Genomic DNA, 22,368 nt, shown 5'->3' with positions numbered 1-22,368 from the left:
GAAAAAAAAAATATATATATTATATATATATATATATATATATATATATATATATATTTTTTTTTTTTTTTTTTTTTTTTCCCTCAATAACACTGACTCGGTCAGAGGTTGATGATCCCCGTGTGAAAATGTAGACCCCCCGAGAATCCTCTCACAGAAGCCTCGAGAAAACACCCGCACAGCCGCGCGCGAGTATAAAACAGCCGTCAGACACCCGCTGGAACAGCTTCTCAACCTCACTTCATCTGTAAACGTGTGACCGTAAACAATGAACGACACCAACAGGTAAGACCCACGTTTTAAACCCATTTTCTTTTCTTTTTTTGTAAATAAAGTGTGTAGTAGGCTACTTTACTGTAAGACAGACGAGGTCACGTGATCCATTCCAGTCTGAATTCATTATGTTTACGTTATGCACTGACACACGTGCACTTTAAAAGTTTTTAATAACTACACATGGATGTAAGTTATTATTATTTCTTTATTGAAATGGTTCATGAGTTTATAATTTAATTGTTCCAGTTATTTATTTATGTGTTTATTGACTTGCGTTTAACAACATAAAGCTTAAAACGTCCATTTTTACTGTGTGTCTTATAACGTTAGTTGTCTCAGCTGTCTCGCTGTGTGCTGTATATTTTGAGAGGTGATATAAATATCCCAGCAGCTGTTTGTGCTTCTGTTCATTCACTCCGGCCTCACGAATGCTCTCAATTATTGTTTATAGCCTAATTAGATCAAATACAAGACAATTTGCTGATTACACATTAATTCCTGAGAGAATTCTGCTGCTGAATTCTTATGTCATTTTTTTGTATTTATTAAAATAGCAAGGGGTTTGCATCCAATCATAAGAATAGGCTAATAAACAATCACTGAATCTCTCTGGTGTTCATTTATCATTCGCTCCAAATTATATGGTCTTTATTAGAAATTAATCTTACTCCTTGCAATAACTCGCTCAAGGTTGGATATGCTGTCGTTTATAGTGAACTTAAATAATATGAACATGAACTGCATAGGCCCAAACATATGCAGTGTTTGGTTTCTAAATGTCTCTTAAATTTAACCAGTTTCTCTAATAATGCACAGTACAAAACATAAAATGTTTATCGTCTTACTGGAAGTGACCCTGTATTTAATGTTGTGTATGTCATGTTTTATTTGACATTGTATAGTTTTGAGTTTTAGAGTCTAATTTGACTCTCTTTCTACCACATATTATTTTGTGCCATAAATACTTTTTAAATATTTTTGAAGAAGTTTCTTCTGCTACCAAGGCTGAATTTATTTGATCAAAAATACAGTAATAACAGTAATATTGTGAAATATTACTACAATTTAAAATAACTGTTTTCTATTTAAATATGTTAAAATGTAATTTATTCCTGTGATCAAAGCTGAATTTTCAGCATCATTACTCCAGTCTTCAGTGTCACATGATCCTTCAGAAATCATTCTAATATGATGATTTGCTGCTTCATATATATAAGTTAAAAGTTATATTCATACATTTATTTTTTCAGGATTCTTTGATAAATAGAAAGTTCAAAAGAACAGCATTTATTTGAAATAGAAATTGTTTGTAACATTATAAATTTAATGCATCTTTGCTGAATAAATATATTAATTTCAGTAATTTTACTGAAACCAAACTTTTGAAGGGTAGTGTATAAGCAGCAAACGATAAAGATATTTTGCTCTCCTAACTTCATTTGCATTTAGTATTTTTTCCCCATTATCAGAACAGACCAGGCACTAGTTTTTGTCACAACCACAGCTTTACATCTCTCTCTCTCTCTCTCTTTTCAGTGTTTCAGACAGTAAGGCTAATAAGCCTCTTACATTTCGCTCAACGAAGGAGATGTTTGAGAAAATGGAGGAATCATTTAAAATATGTGCGCAGTGTGAGAGACTCCCATCACAGGTCACGGATCAGCTAAAGCGATGCACACGGTACAGTGACGTGATGATTTTGATGAGGCGAGATTACGTTATACAACTTGAATTCCGGAAATGTTGGGACATTTTTAAAATTTGAATAAAATGAAAACTAAAAGACTTTCAAATCACATGAACCGATATTTTATTCACAATAGAACATAGTTAACATAAATGTTTAAACTGAGAAATTTTACAATTTTATGCACAAAATGAGCTCATTTCAAATTTGACGCCTGCTACAGGTCTCAAAATAGTTGGGACGGGGGCATGTTTACCATGGTGTAGCATCTCCTCTTCTTTTCAAAACAGTTTGAAGACGTCTAGGCATCAAGGTTATGAGTTTCTGGAGTTTTGGTGTTTGGTCCCATTCTTGCCTGATATAGGTTTCCAGCTGCTGAAGAGTTTGTGGGCGTCATTGACGTATTTCTCTATAGGTGAAAGATCTGGACTGCAGGCAGGCCAATTCAGCACCCAGACTCTTCTACGACGAAGCCATGCTGTTGTAATAGCTGCAGTATGTGGTTTTGCATTGTCCTGCTGAAATACACAAGGCCTTCCCTGAAATAGACGTCGTCTGGAGGGGAGCATATGTTGCTCTAAAACCTTTTTATACCTTTCAGCATTTATAGTGCCTTCCAAAACATGCAAGCTGCCCATACCGTATGCACTTATGGACCCCCATACCATCAGAGATGCTGGTTTTTGAACTGAACGCTGATAACACGCTGGAAGGTCTCCCTCCTCTTTAGCCCGGAGGACATGGCGTCCGTGATTTCCAACAAAAATTACAAATTTGGACTCGTCTGAACATAGAACACTTTTCCACTTTGAAACAGTCCATTTTAAACGAGCCTTGGCCCACAGGACACGACTGCGCTTCTGGACCATGTTCACATATGGCTTCCTTTTTGCATGATAGAGCTTTAGTTGGCATCTGCAGATGGCACGGCGGATTGTGTTTACCGACAGTGGTTTCTGAAGTATTCCTGGGCCCATTTAGTAATGTCATTGCCACAATTGGCCTTGTCACTTACGCACAGAGATTTCTCCAATTTCTCTGAATCTTTTGATGATGTTATGCACTGTAGATGATGAGATTTGCAAAGCCTTTGCAATTTGATGTTGAGGAACATTGTTTTTAAAGTATTCCACAATCTTTTTACGCACTCTTTCACAGCTCTGCCCATCTTTACTTCTGAGAGAATCTGCCTCTCGTAAGACATCCCTTTTATAGCTAATCATGTTACAGACCTGATATCAATTAACTTAATTAGTTGCTAGATGTTCTCCCAGCTGAATCTTTTCAAAATTTCTTGCTTTTTCAGCCATTTGTTGCCTTTTTTTGAGACCTGTAGAAGGCATCAAATTTGAAATTAGCTCATTTATTGGATAAAAGTGTAAAATTTCTCCGTTTAAATATTTGTTATGTTATCTGTGTTCTATTGTGAATAAAATATCGGCTCATGTGATTTGAAAGTCTTTTAATTTTCATTTTATTCAAATTTAAAAAAACGTCCCAACATTTCCAGAATTCGGGTTGTACTTTCATCTATAACATCTCTGTCTCTGTCCTGTGCAGCTGTCTGAATGTGTATTACTGCAGTAAAGAGTGTCAGAAGAAAGACTGGCCTCATCATAAACTCTACTGCAACAAACTGCACATGGCGGCGGTGGACAGACACGTCGAGTGGCTCATTTATAAAGGTGAGGATGATGCAGTCGGTTCACTGTTACTGTCCTTTTAGCACAACCCAGGTTTATTTCAAATCATTCCTAATATCCAATAGGAGATCTTCCTTTCCCTACGGAGGTGTGGTCTCGTCCTGCTAACAAAGTAAGTTGTTGGAAGGACTGGTTGTCTATGCAAGGAGATCTGACACCCCGTCTGGAGCCCATCCTGTCCGGACAAAACATGACAGACCTCTGGGCCAATGCCTGCAGGCCACGGCCGGAGGAGGCGGAGCTTCGTGAGTCTGTGTGGCGGGTGTGCAGCGAGTTTCTCTCTCGGCCTCTTACGATCGGAATAGGACTGAGGATGTTTAACTTGGATCTGTACTCTCGGCCTCTCACTGTCCACGTGGTCGGAGCCGGTCAAAGCGAGACCCTGGGAGCCAGAGTCACAGACATGGACGAGCTCAACCGCATGTTCCCGGGGCACCAGGGGCTGGAGGTGGTGATGGTGGGGCCCGAGGTGGTCCAGGGGCCCATCATGAGGCCTCCGCTGAGGGCGTTCGGACCCCGGGGAAGAGTGTACATCAGCGCTTACAAGGGACTCTACCACCAGTTCTGGGAGGAAGTTGTAGAGAAAGGAGAAGCAGCCAAACCAAATCTAGTTGTTGGATTTCATCCAGGTACAAACAAACCTCCGCAAAACATCCAAATACAAGTATAAAGTTTGGGGTCGGTAAGATTTAGATTTTTTTATGCTTATCAAGTCTACATTTATTTAATCAAAAACACAGTGAAAAACAGTAATATTGTGAAATATTACCATTTAAAAGAACTGTTTTCTGTTTAAATTTTATTCCTGTGATCAAAGCTGAATTTTCAGCATCATTACTCCAGTCTTCAGTGTCACATGATCCTTCAGAAATCATTCTAAAATGATGATTTGCTGCTCAAGAAACACTTCTTAGTATTATCATTGTTGAAACCATGATGCGTTTTTTCAGGATTAATGCATCCATGCTGATCAAAAGTATTCATTATTTTTAACATCTTTTTGACATCAAGCTTTTGAATGGTTGTGTACTTATGATTCCCTCATATCGGATTTAATATAATGTAATAATCAGAAGTGTGTTCTTCAGAAACAATAAGGATCTCTATCTGGGTAACAGTGTCAAACTGTGATTCATAAACTAAATACGTAATAAAACTAAAAGCACTGATTCTGCTGTTTATGCTCAATGTTGAGATTGAGCTTCATTGATTATGAACTTTATTTGCAGGGTTTGAAGGACAGGAAGTGAGTCAGGATTGGTTGCCGACACTCCTGCTGCTACGAGATTACAATATCCCGACTTTATTCACCATGATCAAGTATGTTATGACAAATACATGTTCACACATGCTGCACAGGAAGTCATATCTGAGAACAGATCCATTTTTTTTGTTTGCAAACAGTGATGACGTTTTTTTGTGGGCGGAGCCTACCTGGTGGCAGAAAATGACAGTTCTGCAGTAGCAGTCTGTGGAAGCCAAAGAATAAAAGAATCTCACAATTTTGACATTTTCTTGCAAATTTGAGTTTATATCTCACAGTTCCTGGAAGGAAAAACAGAATTGTGAGATAATACGTTATTCTGTCTTTTTTCCTCAGAATTGCGAGTTTATATCCCGCAATTCTGACTTTTTTCCCCTCAGAATTGTGATATAAACTCCCAATTGTGAGTTATAAAGTCTGAGCTGGGAGATATAAACATGCAAATGCAAGAAAAAAGTCATAATTGTGAAAAAAAATTAATATGTTTAAAAGTTATCTATGTAAAATGTTATAGGTTTAGATATTATTTCATGCTGTAACTGCTATGTATGTTTGTCCCCTATGAACTGCATATGTGAATATTATGTAGACTTATGTTTACATCAAATTCATGCTTTAATAGTAGACGAATCATTGCAGGTTTCATCAGTCCAGTCTGTGACTTGCAACATAAACGTCTGTGTTTAGCTTCAAAGCGCGTCTTCAGCGACGGTATTCTATAAAAATGAAGACTATATTTTTTGTATTCCGATTCTGACATCCAAAAGCACAACAAAACATTTTTCTCTTATTCTGTTGATTTTGTCCATTTTCCTCCACTTGTTACTGCTATTTTTCTGCCACCACTATGTGCGTGCAGCTGCAAGTGACGTAACTGTGACATCTGCTCCACATTGGTCTATAATTGCTGTTTTACTCACTCTGATCTGTTTATCTATCTATCTATCTATCTATCTATCTTCAGTGATGCAGAGCTGCAGAGTTCACTTCAGATGTTCTTGGAGTTGGAGATGCATGTTAAGGACTCCGGCTCAAACCCCTTCAGCTCTTTGAAACCTGAACAACTGCCAAAAAGCCCCAACAAAGCGCCCATTTATGCCAACGCTCACTACATTTCTTTCTGTGGACTGCTGGAGATGAAAGAGGAGGAAGAACAGAACTAATACTGGATATTTTAACCTCAATTTTATTTAAAAGATGATGCTAGTGACTGTAGAAGACAGACTTTAGTAGTTTACGTGTTGAATGAGAGTCTACAAGTAGTGTAATGTTTGTTGTGATGTTTTTTTCCATGCAGAGCACATAAGAATGAAATAAAAATTTAATAAAATGTGATGTGAAAATGTGGGGATCAATGCAATTAATGTAACATTAAAATATGTGATTGTTTACAGTGTGTTTAGTTGGCTAATGTGTCTTCAGCTGCATTATATACCTCATTGAGTGTGCTTCATATCCTTCAATGATTAACACATTATGCAAAATCATTTTAAGATAAACTCTGCTTAGTAAAGAAATGACAGTTTGCAACTATCAGGAGCTTTTTTATTTGATTATATTTTATTAGTCTTTTTTAGGAAATAGTCATATATTGAATACTTATTATATATTAAATAGATATTAAACAGTCTAAACATATATATATATATATATAGAAAGAGAGAGGGAGAGAAATTATTGTGTAAATTCATGTAAATTGTACCACTTTTTGACCATATTGCCCATTTTACCTGATTTTATCCCTCATTTTCTTTCCCATGTGGAAAATTAATCACATATCCCCTGTAAGACACTGTATTGTATGAAACACCAAACTTTATCTTTGAATTATTGAAATTATAAAATATTTTAATGAAATGTAGAATATCTGACTCTACTTCTACCTGTTTTTACAAAGTGCAATCAATGTCAAAACAAGGTCTGCGATGTAAAGCCCCAAGTTCACATATGTCATGACTGTGATGATGTTGAGATCATGAAAGCGATAATCGTGTGTTTCAGAGTCTCTTTTATAGTTTTTATATCCAAACACAGGCCAGATGATGGCCGCAGACACGTACAGAGCTACAGCGACGATGTCGAGCACCAGTTCCAACTTATTGAGATTGCAGCATCGCAGCAGATCCACACACTTCTGCAGGTGTGACGGTATCACCACCACAGTTGGAGGGAAACACACCACGTAGACCAGAATGCACCAGATCAAACCGCCAGGGCGAAATCGGTTTTCCACCCCTTTGAAGTAGTTGTATACCGCTGTGAAGAGGAGGCAGGCCACAAACGCCTGGGTGAAGCGCAGGATGCCTCGTACGCTGGACAGATAACCTTCGGGACACTTTAGTTTTAACTTCACGCCATCCAACACGTACACGACACAAGCCAGAATGGAGGCGATGGCGCAAATCATATCTGCGATGCATGTTGCGCACACAAACATAGTGGAATAGATGAGAGACGCGGACAACAGCATGAGGGATGACAGAAGGGTCAGTCCGCAGGAGAGATCGTTCCAGGTGTGCTTCAGCACCAGGAGCTCGATCAGTTTATCCACCAAGCATTTTTCGATAACGAAGATCACCACAGCCACAATGAGCCCAAACACCCATACGAACTCGCACCAGATCCCGTACGGACTGGACATGGAGCCACGGAACATCGGGATGATCAGGGCCAGCGCGCAGAACACCATCTCGAGGATCCGGAAACTCTGACTGAGACTGAGTCCACACAATGCCATTGTTCTTCATCTGATGCCCAAAACCAAGTGTGAGCTGTGCCAAGTGGACGGTTACTTTGAACTGCATGATTTGCATTAATAAAGTCTTCACACACACACACACACCATAAACTTTCAGTATGTGTGTGACTTATCATTCTTTTCTTTGTTCATATCTCAAATGTGACACCTTTCTGACAATTTTGTTTGGTAAGTAAATGAAAGCAGAGGCGTAGCACTGAATCTTGGGCCCTATGCAAAGACAGTGTGTGGGGGCCCCTTTTCCATCATCCTATGATCCTCACTATCACACTTTTATTTTTTTTTTAAGTAATAATGTACAACTATACACATAGCTCTCACTGATAGAAAAACAGTTGTACTGTATATCATGTAACACCCATGTTTGTGTATGAATTGTGCTATACTTAAGAGCACCCCAGTATCCCCTTAGACATAAAAATGACAGTTTAACACAATTAAAGGGGACTATAATGCCCTTTTCACAAGATGTAATATAAGTCTCTGGTGTCCCCAGAATGTGTCTGTGAAGTTTCAGCTCAAAATACCCCACAGATCATTTATTATAGCTTGTCAAATTTGCCCTTATTTGGGTGTGAGCAAAAACATACAGTTTTTGTGTGTGTCCCTTTAAATGCAAATGAGCTGCTCCAGAAGAGGGCGGAGCTTTGGTTGCTCAACAACAACAAAGCTGGAGAATCTCATGCAGCCAAAATGACGATGATCAGCCTTACACTGTTCAAACCAGAGTCGGATTCAGGAAGAAGTTGCAACTTTTAGAATGAAACTGGACGTTTCTGAATGGTTAGTGGATAAATTTATGTAGTTGCTGTGGAGTTGATTCAATCGAACTTGTCAGGGTCAACTTGCAGGCTATCCAAGCTAACAAAACTCTAAAAAGTGTTATGTGCTCATCTGTGCAGCCACCGACAGAACAGTTAGCATGCTTTGCTCAAACTTTTGCCATGGCATTAGAACTGGTACACCGTTTTCACTTGTGAAAACAAAATGGTGGCGCCGTGAGTGGAAACATACAGATTAAGGGGCAGTAATATTATAATAAGATCCCCTTCCTACATCTCTAGGGGAGCAAAACCTAAACGGCTTGTTTTTTCACATGCTTGCAGAGAAAGGCTTGCCAAAACAAACTTACTGGGTTATCCTTTTTCACATTTTCTGGGCACCCCTTTATAGCACTTAAAGGTGCTGTATGCGATTTCTCAAATTCGTTGTTGAACACTGTTGATATTTGAAATCAACCCAAACAAACCCACCCCTCTCTTCATTGCTCCGCCTCCAAAACTCACACTCCAATCCTAACCACCCTGCTCTGAGTCAGTCTCGAACCCGGCCTGATTGCTGCTGGCATGCGAGGCGAACGCACTACCAATCACACTAAACACCACATTCTCTAGCAGTCTTCAGTGTGCAGTAGTTTAACAGCAAAACTCACTATCTGGCCACTGTTATGCATGCACTGCGAGTGGATGTCTGTTTATCACAGCAGACGCGCAACAAAATGCTTCACGAAAAATAAAGCGCAGATGATGAACGAATGACAAGGAAGCACAAAAAAATGAACGTACAGTACACAAGAGTATACAAACAAGTGTTCATTGTGAGTCGCAAACAGCACAGAAGCTCCAGACAATCAAAACCCAGTGTACTCACATGATAAGGAATCAAAGCAGCCTCCGTGTCTGTTTTCAGGCCTTCCCACTTAGCTCTCTCCAGCGCTGGAAAGCTTTTCTAATATAAACGTGGTCCTAAAGCGCTTGCCCAGTCATAAACCTCTATTCCAGTGATATTTTTTGAGCTCTTTTGTATTGTGTCCCATCTCTCGTTCTGCAGTTTTTTTTCTTATTTTCAAATCTCCCTCTTGCTCGTTCTCTCTCCTCGACCGTCATACGTTGACTGGTTACCGTGCGTTCACACCGCCGCCGGCGAGAGCATCAAAGTGACAGGAAGTCAATTATTTTCAAGCTCCGGCGCGGCGCGTCTTGGACGGTGAGAGCGTCGAGGAGAGTTGAAGTCAGGTCAACTTTATGGTAATAAACTATGACGCAGTTCAGCAGCAACCAATCGGAATGTAGAGGTCCTCGCTTGAGAGGATTTCAATTGGTTGCTACAACTTGTCATTTACTTTGACCCTCCCGCCGGCGGCGGTTTGAACGCACAGTACAGCGTTGTTGGCAGGGCAGCCAAGGCGAATTTTGACTCTCTCGTCGGCGGCGGTGTGGACGCACAGTTACACGTTTGTTGTTGGTCTCGGCCGACTAACTTTCAAACAGTGTTGTTGAAAAAATACATACCCCACCTTTAAACACGTAAAAAGTACGATTTTCATAATATGTCCCCTTTAAGTAATAATGTACAACTATATATTTATACACACACACACACACACATATATATATTTATAAAATGGTTAGTTCCTGTCCTTGATTCTGATTGGTCAATAGCTGTGTTTTATTCACGATAAAACACAGCTATGACCGCTTCACCCAACGGTTCTGTGTATCACTACACAACATCCTTAGCAACCACTCTTAGCAACGTAAACTGTATGTTCTCAAATGATATTGTTCATTGAAGCTTACTGTATTATGTAGAAGAGTATTGTGAGAAAGAGATCGAGTGAGCGAGTTTATTACCTGCATTCAGATTTAACATTTTCCTTCAGGTCAGTCTTATGTTCATAATAAAACATCTGTTTAAATCACCTTTGTATTATCTTGTCCTTTTAACAGTTAAGGTTTTTTTTCCGTGACTGACAGCGCTAGTCAAAGCATTTGTCAGTTGCGTCTTGTTCCGTGTTCACAACAGTTCAGTCTTTTCAAAGTAAAAGTCTTCGCTACTGACTGACACACTCATAAAGACAGTCTTTGCCGCCATCTAATGGTGTAATAATGTAACTTCTGTTGCTGTTCACGGTCAGGGACTATTTTTTCGGGCGGAAGGAAGGCTTTTGGTGAAAGTTTAATTCATGAAAGTTGCATTGATACATATTTTTGGCTGTAATATTTGTATTGTGTGGTAACCATTTTATAAAAGCAATAAGGTACTCGAGGCTAGTGCTGTATGGTGAGCCGTGACTTTTTCACGATAGCACAGCCTCGACTACCTTATTGCTTACATATATATATGTAACGGAGGCCAGCTAGTAACGTTAGTTGCTGTGAGAGTAAACCTCACTCTTCTGGTCTCAAGAGATGCTTTAGCCTCCTCGTTAGAGCGTCCGACACCCATGCCAGAGACCTGGGTTCGAGGCCCGTGCAGAGCGGAGTGAGTAGGACCTGGGTAGAGGGGTGTTATGTATGTATGTATATATATTTACAGTTTATCCCTAAAGATTTGTCATACACTTTTTGTGTTACTTCAGTGCATAGTATGCTTGTTCCCAACATTAAATTGCTTAACATACTGTACTATAGGAACTAGAATAAACCACATCTGTGCTGAATGTTAAACTATAAGGGCTTTCAAACAGCTTAAAGTCAAGGGCCCCCAAATATGATGATCCTCTTATATTTTTAATAACATGTCTCTTATGCGCACCAAAGCAACATTTATTTGATCAAAAACACAGTAAAAACAGTAATATTGTGAAATATTATTAAAATTTAAAATCAAGCATTAGTGTCTGTTCTGGCAGGTCACGTCAGTCAAGCTCGCATCAGCTGACTCCCAGGTGACTCACGTCTACCTATAGGAATATGACGCCTATCACGGCATTCATATATAAGCTCCTCAGTATTATCAGCAGCTATTGCATTTCTCAGGAGCTAATTATCCTCCTCCATCCCCAGCTCCTCCTCTCTTCAGTCAGGATTGGCCTTATGATTCCCCTGAATCAGACTAATTCTTGAAATATGTATACATGTTAAATTATTGACATTAATGATATCTGCATATGTTGGTTCTGTTCTGTTTACCCTAGGGGGGTTATTGCTGCTCTCCCTGCTCTTATCCATGCTAGGCTGCATGGATGCGCAGGGAGTTCTTGCCTAGAACAGAACCATACCACCAATACAAACTCTATGCAATTATCAATCATATTTGACGATAGTGGTCCTGACAGAAATAACTGTTCTCTATTTGAATTTATTGTAAAATGTCAATTATTCCTGTGATCAAAGCTGAAATTTCAGCAACATTACTCCAGTCTCTTTGTTGCAGATTCTCATAGAACTCGAGATGGATGTTAAAGACACAGGACCGAATTTACTTAACAAATGTTTCATCTAAAACTGCTGTTAAAATTATAGTTCACCTAAAAATTCTGTCATCATTTACTCATATTTTGAAGAATATGGGTAATCAGATAGTTGATGGAATACAGAATATTTTTCCATAGAAGTCAATGGGGTCCATCAATTGTTTGGTTACCAACAATCTTCAAAATATCTTCTTTTGTGTTCAGCAGAAGACAGAAATTCATACAGGTTTGGAACAACTTGAGGGTGAGTAAATGATGACAGAATTTTCATTTTTGGGTGAACTATCCCTTTAAATGTAATTCTTTGCAGTTATTTGCGGCACAATTTATTAGACTTTAGCGCCCCCTAGTGCTGAAATGTGCTATGACATTTTCTTTTTTTATTTGCTCTTTAAAAAGGTTTATATTATATTATATTAATAATGAGTTTTTAATTTTAAACCAAAAGGTCTATTTTGATGCCTGAGTCAGAACTTGTGTCAGATTGTTTTTTTTTATCTCTGTTTTAATTTAGATTCATACTTAAGTGAATATTATTTATTTGATATGGAAAAAGAATTCTGAAGCTAATAAATTTATATAAGCAAATTTAAAAAACGTGTCTGTCATTCTGTTATTGAAAACCCAACTATATATATATATATATATATATATATATATATATATATATATATATATATATATATATATATATAATTTTTTTTTTTCCCTCAATAACACTGACTCGGTCAGAGGTTGATGATCCCCGTGTGAAAATGTAGACACCCCGAGAATCGCGTCAAGACACATAACAATGAAATACTGGAAGTGAACCTGTATTTAATGTTGTGTATGTCATGTTTTATTTGACATTGTATAGTTTTGTGTCGTGTTTTTGAATATGTTCATGTTTCATCTGTCTAATTTGACTCGCTTTCTACCACATAACATATTAATTTGTGCCATAAATACTTTAAAAGGATTTTCAAATATTTTTGAAGAAGTCTCTTCTGCTCACCAAGGCTGGATTTATTTGATGAAAAATACAGTAAAAACAGTAATATTGTGAAATATTACTACAATTTAAAACAACTGTTTTCTATGTTAAAATGTAATTTATTTCTGTGATCAAAGCTGAATTTTTAGCATCATTACTCCAGTCTTCAGTGTCACATGATCCTTCAGATCCTACTTCATTTGCATTTAGTATTTTTTCCCCATTATCAGAACAGACCAGGCACTAGTTTTTGTCACAACCGCAGCTTTACATCTCTCTCTCTCTCTCTCTCTCTTCAGTGTTTCAGACAGTAAGGCTAATAAGCCTCTTACATTCTGCTCAACGAAGGAGATGTTTGAGAAAATGGAGGAATCATTCAAAATATGTGCGCAGTGTGAGAGACTCCCATCACAGGTCACGGGTCAGCTAAAGCGATGCACACGGTACAGTGATGTGATGATTTTGATGAGGCGAGAGACTACATGTCATATCTCACATCTATAACATCTCTGTCTCTGTCTTGTGCAGCTGTCTGAATGTGTATTACTGCAGTAAAGAGTGTCAGAAGAAAGACTGGCCTCATCATAAACTCTACTGCAACAAACTGCGCATGGCGGCGGTGGACAGACACGTCGAGTGGCTCATTTATAAAGGTGAGGATGATGCAGTCGGTTCACTGTTACTGTCCTTTTAGCACAACCCAGGTTTATTTCAGATCATTCCTAATATCCAAAAGGAGATCTTCTTTTCCCTACGGAGGTGTGGTCTCGTCCTGCTAACAAAGTAAGTTGTTGGAAGGACTGGTTGTCTATGCAAGGAGATCTGACACCCCGTCTGGAGCCCATCCTGTCCGGACAAAACATGACAGACCTCTGGGCCAATGCCTGCAGGCCGCGGCCAGAGGAGCCGGAGCTTTGTGAGTCTGTGTGGCGGGTGTGCAGCGAGTTTCTCTCTCGGCCTCTTTTGATGAGAATGGGACTGAGGATGTTTAACTTGGATCTGTACTCTCAGCCTCTCACCGTCCACGTGGTCGGAGCCGGTCAAAGTGAGACCCTGGGAGCCAGAGTCACAGACATGGACGAGCTCAACCGCATGTTCCCGGGGCACCAGGGTCTGGAGGTGGTGATAGTGGGGCCCGAGGTGGTCCAGGGGCCCATCATGAGGCCTCCGCTGAGGGCGTTTGGACCCCGGGGAAGAGTGTACATCAGTGCTTACAAGGGACTCTACCACCAGTTCTGGGAGGAAGTTGTAGAGAAAGGAGAAGCAGCCAAACCAAATCTAGTTGTTGGATTTCATCCAGGTACAAACAAACCTCCGCAAAACATCCAAATACAAGTATAAAGTTTGGGGTCGGTAAGATTTAGATTTTTTATGCTTATCAAGTCTACATTTATTTAATCAAAAACACAGTGAAAAACAGTAATATGTGAAATATTACCATTTAAAAGAACTGTTTTCTATATGAATATTGTAAAATGTAATTTATTCCTGTGATCAAAGCTGAATTTTCAGCATCATTACTCCAGTCTTCAGTGTCACATGATCCTTCAGAAATCATTGTAATATGATGATTTGCTGCTCAATATTTCAATTTCTTCTTATTATCAACGTTGAAAACTATTTTTGTGGAAATACATTGAATACATTTTTTCATGAATAATGCATCCTTGCTGATCAAAAGTATTCATTTTAACATCTTATTGACATCAAGCTTTTGAATGGTTGTAATTCCCTCTTATATATTATCATATCAGATTTAATACAGTGTAATAATCAGTGCAGTGTGTTCTTCAGAAACAGTAAGGATCTGTATCTGGGTAAATACACATAAACTAAATAAACATAATAAAACCTAAAGCACTAATTCTGCTGTTTATACTCAGTGTTGAGATTGAGCTTAATTGATTATGAACTTTATTTGCAGGGTTTGAAGGACAGGAAGTGAGTCAGGATTGGTTGCCGACACTCCTGCTGCTACGAGATTACAATATCCCGACTTTATTAACCATGATCAAGTATGTTATGACAAATACATGTTCACACATGCTGCACAGGACTTCGTATCTGAGAATAACTGTCTATCTATCTGTCTGTCTGTCTATCTATCTATCTTCAGTGATGCAGAGCTGCAGAGTTCGCTTCAGATGTTCTTGGAGTTGGAGATTCATGTTAAGGACTCCGGCTCAAACCCCTTCAGCTCTTTGAAACCTGAACAACTGCCAAAAAGCCCCAACAAAGCGCCCATTTACGCCAACACTCACTACATTTCTTTCTGTGGACTGCTGGAGATGAAAGAGGAGGAAGAACAGAACTAATACTGGATATTTTAACCTCAATTTTATTTAAAAGATGATGCTAGTGACTGTAGAAGACAGACTTTAGTAGTTTACGTGTTGAATGAGAGTCTACAAGTAGTCTAATGTTTGTTGTGTGATGATTTTCAAAAGAATGTTTTTCATAAGAATGAAATAAGAATTTAATGAAATGTGATGTGAAAATGTGGGGATCAATGCAATTGATGTAATATTAAATATATGACTGTTTACAGTGTGTCTTCAGCTGCATTATATACCTCATTGAGTGTGCTTTATGTCCTTCAATGTTTGACATATTATACAAAATCATTTTAAGATAAACTCTGCTTATTATAGAAATGAGGAGCTTTTTTTTATTATTATATTTTATTAGTCTTTTCTCAATCTTATTTATTATATAATATATTATATATTAAACACAATATATTAAACAGTCTATAGCGCGAGAGAGAAATTGTTGTGTGAATTCATGTAAATAAATTCTACCACTTTTTGACATTGACCATATTGCCCATTTTACTTGATTTTATCCATCATTTTCTTTCCCATATTGTGGTAAAATCAATCACATATCCCCTGTAAGACACTGTATTGTATGAAACACCAAACTTTATCTTTGGATTATTGAAATAATAAAATATTCTCATGAAATGTAGAACATCTGACTCTACTTCTACCTGTTTTTACAAAGTGCAATCAATGTCAAAACAAGGTCTGCGATGTAAAGCCCCAAGTTCACATATGTCATGATTGTGATGATGTTGAGGTCATGAAAGCGATAATCGTGTGTTTCAGAGTCTCTTTTATAGTTTTTATATCCAAACACAGGCCAGATGATGGCCGCAGACACGTACAGAGCTACAGCGACGATGTCGAGCACCAGTTCCAACTTATTGAGATTGCAACATCGCAGCAGATCCACACACTTCTGCAGGTGTGACGGTATCACCACCACAGTTGGAGGGAAACACACCACGTAGACCAGAATGCACCAGATCAAACCGCCAGGGCGAAATCGGTTTTCCACCCCTTTGAAGTAGTTGTATACCGCTGTGAAGAGGAGGCAGGCCACAAACGCCTGGCTGAAGCGCAGGATGCCTCGTACGCTGGACAGATAACCTTCGGGACACTTTAGTTTTAACATCACGGCATCCAACACGTACACGACACAAGCCAGAATGGAGGCGATGGCACAAATCATATCTGCGATGCATGTTGCGCACACAAACACAGTGGAATAGATGAGAGACGCGGACAACAGCATGAGGGATGACAGAAGGGTCAGTCCGCAGGTGAGATCGTTCCAGGTGTGCTTCAGCACCAGGAGCTCGATCACTGTCTCCACCAAATATTTTTCGATAAAGAAGATCACCACAGCCACAATGAGTCCAAACACCCAAACAAACTCGCACCAGATCCCGTACGGACTGGACATGGAGCCGCGGAACATCGGGATGATCAGGGCCAGCGCGCAGAACACCATCTCGAGGATCCGGAAACACTGACTGAGACTAAGTCCGCACAATGTCATTATTCTTCATCTGATGCCCAAAACCACTCAAGTGTGAGCTGTGCTCAAGTGGACAGTTATTCCAAACTGGATGATTTGCATCAATAAAGTCTTCAAACACACACACACACACCATAAACTTTCAGTATGTGTGTGACTTATCATTCTTTTCTCTGTTCATATCTCAAATGTGACACCTCTCTGACAAGTTTGCTTAGTGAGTAAATGAAAGTGTGGGGGGGGGGGGGGGGGGGGGGGGCTTTTCCATCATCCATGATCCTCACTATCACACTTTTTCTTTTTAAGTAATAATGTACAACTATACACATAGCTCTCACTGATAGAAAAACGGTTGTACTGTATATCGTGTAACACTCATATTTGTGTATGAATTGTGCTATACTTAAGAGCACCCCAGTATCCCCTTAGACATAAAAATGACAGTTTAACAATATTTAAAGGGGATCTATAATGCCCCTTTTCTGGGTCTCTGGTGTCCCCAAAATGTGTCTGTGAAGTTTCAGCTCAAAATACCCCACAGATCATTTATTATAGCTTGTCAAATTTGCCCCCTTTGGGGGTGAGCATAAACATAACGTTTTTGTGTGTGTCCCTTTAAATGCAAATGAGCTCCACTTTCCAGAAGAGGGCGGAGCTTTAACAGCTCACGCTTCGGTTGCTCAACAACAACAAAGCTGGAGAATCTCACGCAGCCAAAATGATGACGTGTTCAGCGTTACATTGTTCAAACCGGAGTCGGACACTGATGGAGAGACTCAGGAAGAAGTTACAACTTTTAGAATGAAACTGGACATTTCTGAACGGTTAGTGGATAAATTTATGTAGTTGCTGTGGAGTTGATTCAACTCATCGACTAGCATGTGCCGTCATGTTAATCTTTTGTGCAAAACCCGTATGGACGCCCACTATACATAGCGTACCTGTTTGCCAAACAGAGTCATACACACCAGGTTAACGTTTATGATTTCTATCAAATAGATAGATTCTATCAAAAATATTGCTCAGACAGAAACGCTTCTTTTTTAGCAATCGAACTTGCCAGGGTCAACTTGCAGGCTTTCCAAGCTCACGAGACTCAATAGTGTTATGTGCTCGTCTGTGCAGCCAACAGCAGAACAGTTAGCATGCTTTGCTCAAACTTTTGCCATGGCATTAGAACTGGTACACCATTTTCGTTTATGAAAACAAAATGGCGGCGCCGTGAGTGGAAACAAGGGGCGGTAATATTATAATAAGATCCCCTTCCTACGTCACTAGGGGAGTGAAATCTGAACGGCTCGTTTTTTTCACATGCTTGCAGAGAAAGGCTTGCCAAAACAAAGTTACTGGGTTATCCTTTTTCACGTTTTCTGGGTTGTTCGATGCACCAGGGAACCAATTATAGCACTTAAAGGATTAGTCCACTTTCAAATAAAATTTTCCTGATAATTTACTCACCCCCATGTCATCCAAAATGTTCATGTCTTTCTTTCTTCAGTCGAAAAGAAATTGAGGTTTTTGATGAAAACATTCCAGGATTATTCTCCTTATAGTGGACTTCAATGGCCTCCAAACGGTTGAAGGTCAAAATTACAGTTTCACTGCAGCTTCAAAGGGCTTTAAACGATACAAGACGAGGAATAAGGGTCTTATCTAGCGAAACGATCGGTCATTTTCGAACAAAAAATACAACTGTATATGCTTTATATAAACAAACGTTCGCCTTCTAAGTGCCTCCGCCAAAACCGCATTTCTATATTCTCCAAAAAGTTTACGCTGTATGTCTTACGCCTTCCCTATTCAACTTACGGAAAAAATGTAACTGGCGCTGCGTTCGTTCCGTAAGTTGAACTTAGAAGGCTAACGTTTGTTTATATAAAGCATATACAGTTGTATTTTTTTCGAAAATGACCGATCGTTTCGCTAGATAAGACCCTTATTCATCGTCTGGTATCGTTTAAAGCCCTTTGAAGCTGCACTGAAACTGTCATTTGGACCTTCAACCGTTTGGTGCCCATTTTTTTCTGGAATGTTTTCATCAAAAACCTTAATTTTTTTTCAACTGAAGAAGACTGAAGACATGGACATCTTGGATGACATGGAGGTGAGTAAATTATCAGCAAAAGTTTATTTAAAAGTGAACTAATCCTTTAAACACGGAAAAACTATGATTTTCATTATAGGCTACTATTTGAATATATTGTAAAATGTAATTTATTCCTGTGATCAAAGTTGAATTTTCAGCATCATTACTCCAGTCTTCAGTGTCACATGATCCTTCAGAAATCATTGTAATATGATGATTTGCTGCTCAAGAAACATTTATTATTATCAATTTTGTCATATAATATTTTTGTGGAAACCATGATACATTTTGGTTACACTTTATTTTAAGGTGACGTAGTTGTTGTATCTACTCAAATAAGTACAGAGTAATATGTACATACTATAGCGTTAGGGTTTGGTTTAAGGTTAGTTACTTGTAATTATGCATAATTTACTGTTATTACTATAGTAAGTACATGTAGTAACATGTAATTACGCCACCTTAAAATAAAGTGTTATCTACATTTTTAACAGGATTTTTTGAAGAATAGAAAGATCAAAAGAACAGCATTTATTTGATGTAAAAGTCTTTACTGTCACTTTTGATGAACTTCATTTAACTATATGCTGATTTTTATTTCTTAGAGTTAAAAAACACAGCTAAAATTGTTAATAGAGTAAAAAAAACTAAGAGAAAAGTAACATAAATCTACCAATTTTAAAAAACAAAACAAAACACAGATGTCAAATAAAATCATTTATTTTGAAAAATCAAGCATTCAATGAAAGCAAAATACAAAATACATCCGACTACATAGAAACAAGAGTACCTTGAAATATACTCTTAAAAAGAAAGGTTCTGCATCTATACTTCCACAAAGAACATTTAACATCCATGGAACATTTCCATTCAACAATAGTGGAAAAAGGTTCTTTAGATTATTAAAAAGCTCTTTACATTAAGAAAATAATAGTTATTTTAAGAACTGTTCCATGAAAGGTTCTTCAATGGCATTGCTCTGGAAAACCCCCTTTTCTTCTTAAGAGTGTATACAGTAGTGATACTATTGAGAACGTTTAAATCCACAGATTCCACAGCAGGTGAAGACCAGGTCAATGATGTACAGGCCGAGGTTGACGTAGGTCATGAAGGCCACAACAAACTGGATGCTCCATATGCAGCTGTTTCCTGGACAGTCTTTGGGCCGCGGGTTTCCTCTGAAGCTGTAGATGGGCCAGAGGATTGCAGCAGAGACGTACAGCAGAACTGATATGAACAGGAAAATCATGGAGAAACAATCAATGCTGAAGGGCAGACATTTCTTTAACTTGGTCAAGATGTTGGTGATTATGATCAGGAGGGTTAAAGGCAAAGGAATGGCGTAGGCAACGATGCACCACAGCAGAGCCGGTTTACCCACATAACCGATCAGGGAAATGAGGATGATGCAGCCAACAAAGGCCTGGAGAATCTTAATGAAGCCAGGAAGCGCAGCTACATATGTCGCAGAGCGCGTCGCGTCACATTTGTCCTTGAACATCTCCACGCAGTAAAGCACGCAACACACCGCGGAGAGGATCGTGATCATCCAGCCCCAGATGCACTTCCGGCAGATGTAGAAGTTGGCGCATGTCACCGTGCATGAGAACGTGCAGAGCGACGACATCATGGCCATGCCGGTCGTGAAGTCGTCCCAGTCCATGCAAAACACCAGGATCAGCTTGTGGATGAGGAACATCTCCACTATGGTGATGACCAGTGAGATGACAGGACACAAACCCCAGACCACCATACTGTAGATCCAGTAGGTGTGTGACGGGTGACCCCAGATGTAGCCCACCACAAACGTCACCAAGCACACCACGATCTGCGCCATGTGCAGGGCACCACGGGAACCCGTCAGGGCAGAAGGACTGAATTTCGGCTTCTCCATCTTGAAAGTCCAGTGGCTCTTCAAGAGGTCTGAAGGGGTTATGGAAACGAGCTGCACTCAGAGGAAGATAAAAATGTATGACATGCAAACGACTTTACAACCGTCCCATAGTGATTATCAGGGGGAAATTATTCAAAAGTCAAGTTGCATTTATTAACATAGCATTTTATACGATACAGATCATCATATTTCAAAGGAATAAACAGTAAAAATAATTTTTGCAAAATTCATCAATTATGAAATGACTTTATGTAATGACGCTCTAAACAAGACAATAGACCCATCAAAAGGATCTTCTAAGAACATTTTGATAAAGTTCCCATTAAGTTATGAAAACGTTGTTACTGAATGTTCTCTGAATGTCCATTTTTTAAAAATGCTTTAAAACATTTTTCTTGGTTGTGCAAACATTCCATTTTATCATTCTTTAAACATTATGGAAATGTTACATTTGACTGTTCTCTGGACATTCTAAAACAAACAGTAACATTTAAAAACTGTTACAAGAACTTCCTAACTGGAACATTACAGTAAAAAAATGGATCAATAACGACGGTTGCTAGGAATCATAATTTTGAACATTTCATAAACTGCTTATAAAACAGCTCACACATTTCCAAAAGGCTTTTAAGTCACAGCATCGGTAAATATTAAAGGGTTAGTTCACCCAAAAATGAAAAATCTGTCATTTATTACTCACCCTCATGTCGTTCCACAACCGTAAGACCTTCGTTCATCTTCGGAACGCAAATTAAGATATTTTTGTTGAAATCCGACTCATCCATATGCAATATAATCAACACTTTCAAGGTCCAGAAAGGTACTAAAGACATTGTTAAAATAGTCATATGACTGCAGTGGTTCAACCTTAATGTTATGAAGCGACGAGAATACTTTTTGTGCACAAAAACAAAACAAAATAACTACTTTATTTAACAATTTCTTCTCTTCCCTGTCAGTCTCCTATGCTGATCACGTAGTAAACACAGTGCAGGCTTCCGTGTTTACGTCCGAATGCCGGCTCATTATTGGCCAAAGCTGATCACGTGATCAGCACGACGCATGCGTTTGATGCCGACGCAGGAGCCGGCCAATAATGAGTCGGCGTTCTGACGTAGAATGACAGAGAATGACACAGAAGAGAAGATATTGTTGAATACAGTCATTATTTTTATTTTGTTTTTGCGCACAAAAAGTATTCTCATCGCTTCATAACATGAAGGTTGAACCACTGCAGTCACGTCGACTGTTTTAACAATGTCTTTAATACCTTTCTGGACCTTGAAAGTGCTAATTAAATTGCTGTCTATGGAGGAGTCAGAGAGCTCTCAGATTTCATCAAAAATATCTTAATTTGTGTTCCAAAGATGAACGAAGGTCTTACAGGTTTGGAATGACATGAGGGTGAGTAATAAATGACAGAAATTTAATTTTTGGGTGAACTAACCTTTTAAGCACTTGGGCCCTTGTATCAGATTCCTTCCAGATCATTTTTATTCATAAATGGTTAAAAAGCTACTTTTGTAATGGGAAAGTCACTGAATTCAACCAAGAAATTAGTTCTGAACATCTTTACTTTCAGAAACAAGGTTGTCGGTTTAACTTTGACAGTTGTAAATGAGAATTAAATGGAGAAAATGATAGTCAAATGTTTCATAGCCGTTAACTATATTTGACTATATGCAATCTTTGTTATTTATC

At 38.7% G+C, this 22,368-nt stretch overlaps 4 protein-coding genes across 4 annotated transcripts; 1 reads left to right on the top strand and 3 right to left on the bottom strand.

The window, feature by feature from the left end:
• The first annotated feature begins 78 nt into the window (after positions 1–78).
• Positions 79–6,328, top strand: mss51 (MSS51 mitochondrial translational activator). The gene is made up of 6 exons (XM_051882195.1): positions 79–285; positions 1,813–1,956; positions 3,524–3,648; positions 3,732–4,295; positions 4,896–4,986; positions 5,895–6,328. The coding sequence occupies exons 1-6, from the start codon at positions 269–271 to the stop codon at positions 6,091–6,093; spliced, it is 1,140 nt and encodes a 379-aa protein (XP_051738155.1). The 5' UTR covers positions 79–268; the 3' UTR covers positions 6,094–6,328.
• A 135-nt stretch (positions 6,329–6,463) lies between these two features.
• LOC127506064 (myeloid-associated differentiation marker-like protein 2) lies at positions 6,464–7,746 on the bottom strand. Its single transcript, XM_051882204.1, has one exon. It carries the CDS (start codon positions 7,665–7,667, stop codon positions 6,810–6,812), a length of 858 nt encoding a protein of 285 aa, XP_051738164.1. The 5' UTR covers positions 7,668–7,746; the 3' UTR covers positions 6,464–6,809.
• Positions 7,747–15,828: 8,082 nt separating this feature from the next.
• Positions 15,829–16,708, bottom strand: LOC127506065 (myeloid-associated differentiation marker-like protein 2). Its single transcript, XM_051882205.1, has one exon. The coding sequence runs from the start codon at positions 16,706–16,708 to the stop codon at positions 15,851–15,853; it is 858 nt and encodes a 285-aa protein (XP_051738165.1). The 3' UTR covers positions 15,829–15,850.
• Positions 16,709–19,477: 2,769 nt separating this feature from the next.
• On the bottom strand, positions 19,478–20,672 carry LOC127506062 (myeloid-associated differentiation marker-like protein 2). Its single transcript, XM_051882202.1, has one exon. The coding sequence runs from the start codon at positions 20,665–20,667 to the stop codon at positions 19,798–19,800; it is 870 nt and encodes a 289-aa protein (XP_051738162.1). The 5' UTR covers positions 20,668–20,672; the 3' UTR covers positions 19,478–19,797.
• Positions 20,673–22,368: the final 1,696 nt, after the last annotated feature.

The sequence above is a fragment of the Ctenopharyngodon idella genome, chromosome 23, assembly GCF_019924925.1.
Source record: "Ctenopharyngodon idella isolate HZGC_01 chromosome 23, HZGC01, whole genome shotgun sequence".
NCBI lineage: Eukaryota > Metazoa > Chordata > Actinopteri > Cypriniformes > Xenocyprididae > Ctenopharyngodon > Ctenopharyngodon idella.
The sequence above is the reverse complement of the archived record's forward strand: the minus strand, read 5'-3'. Positions and strand labels throughout refer to the sequence as shown.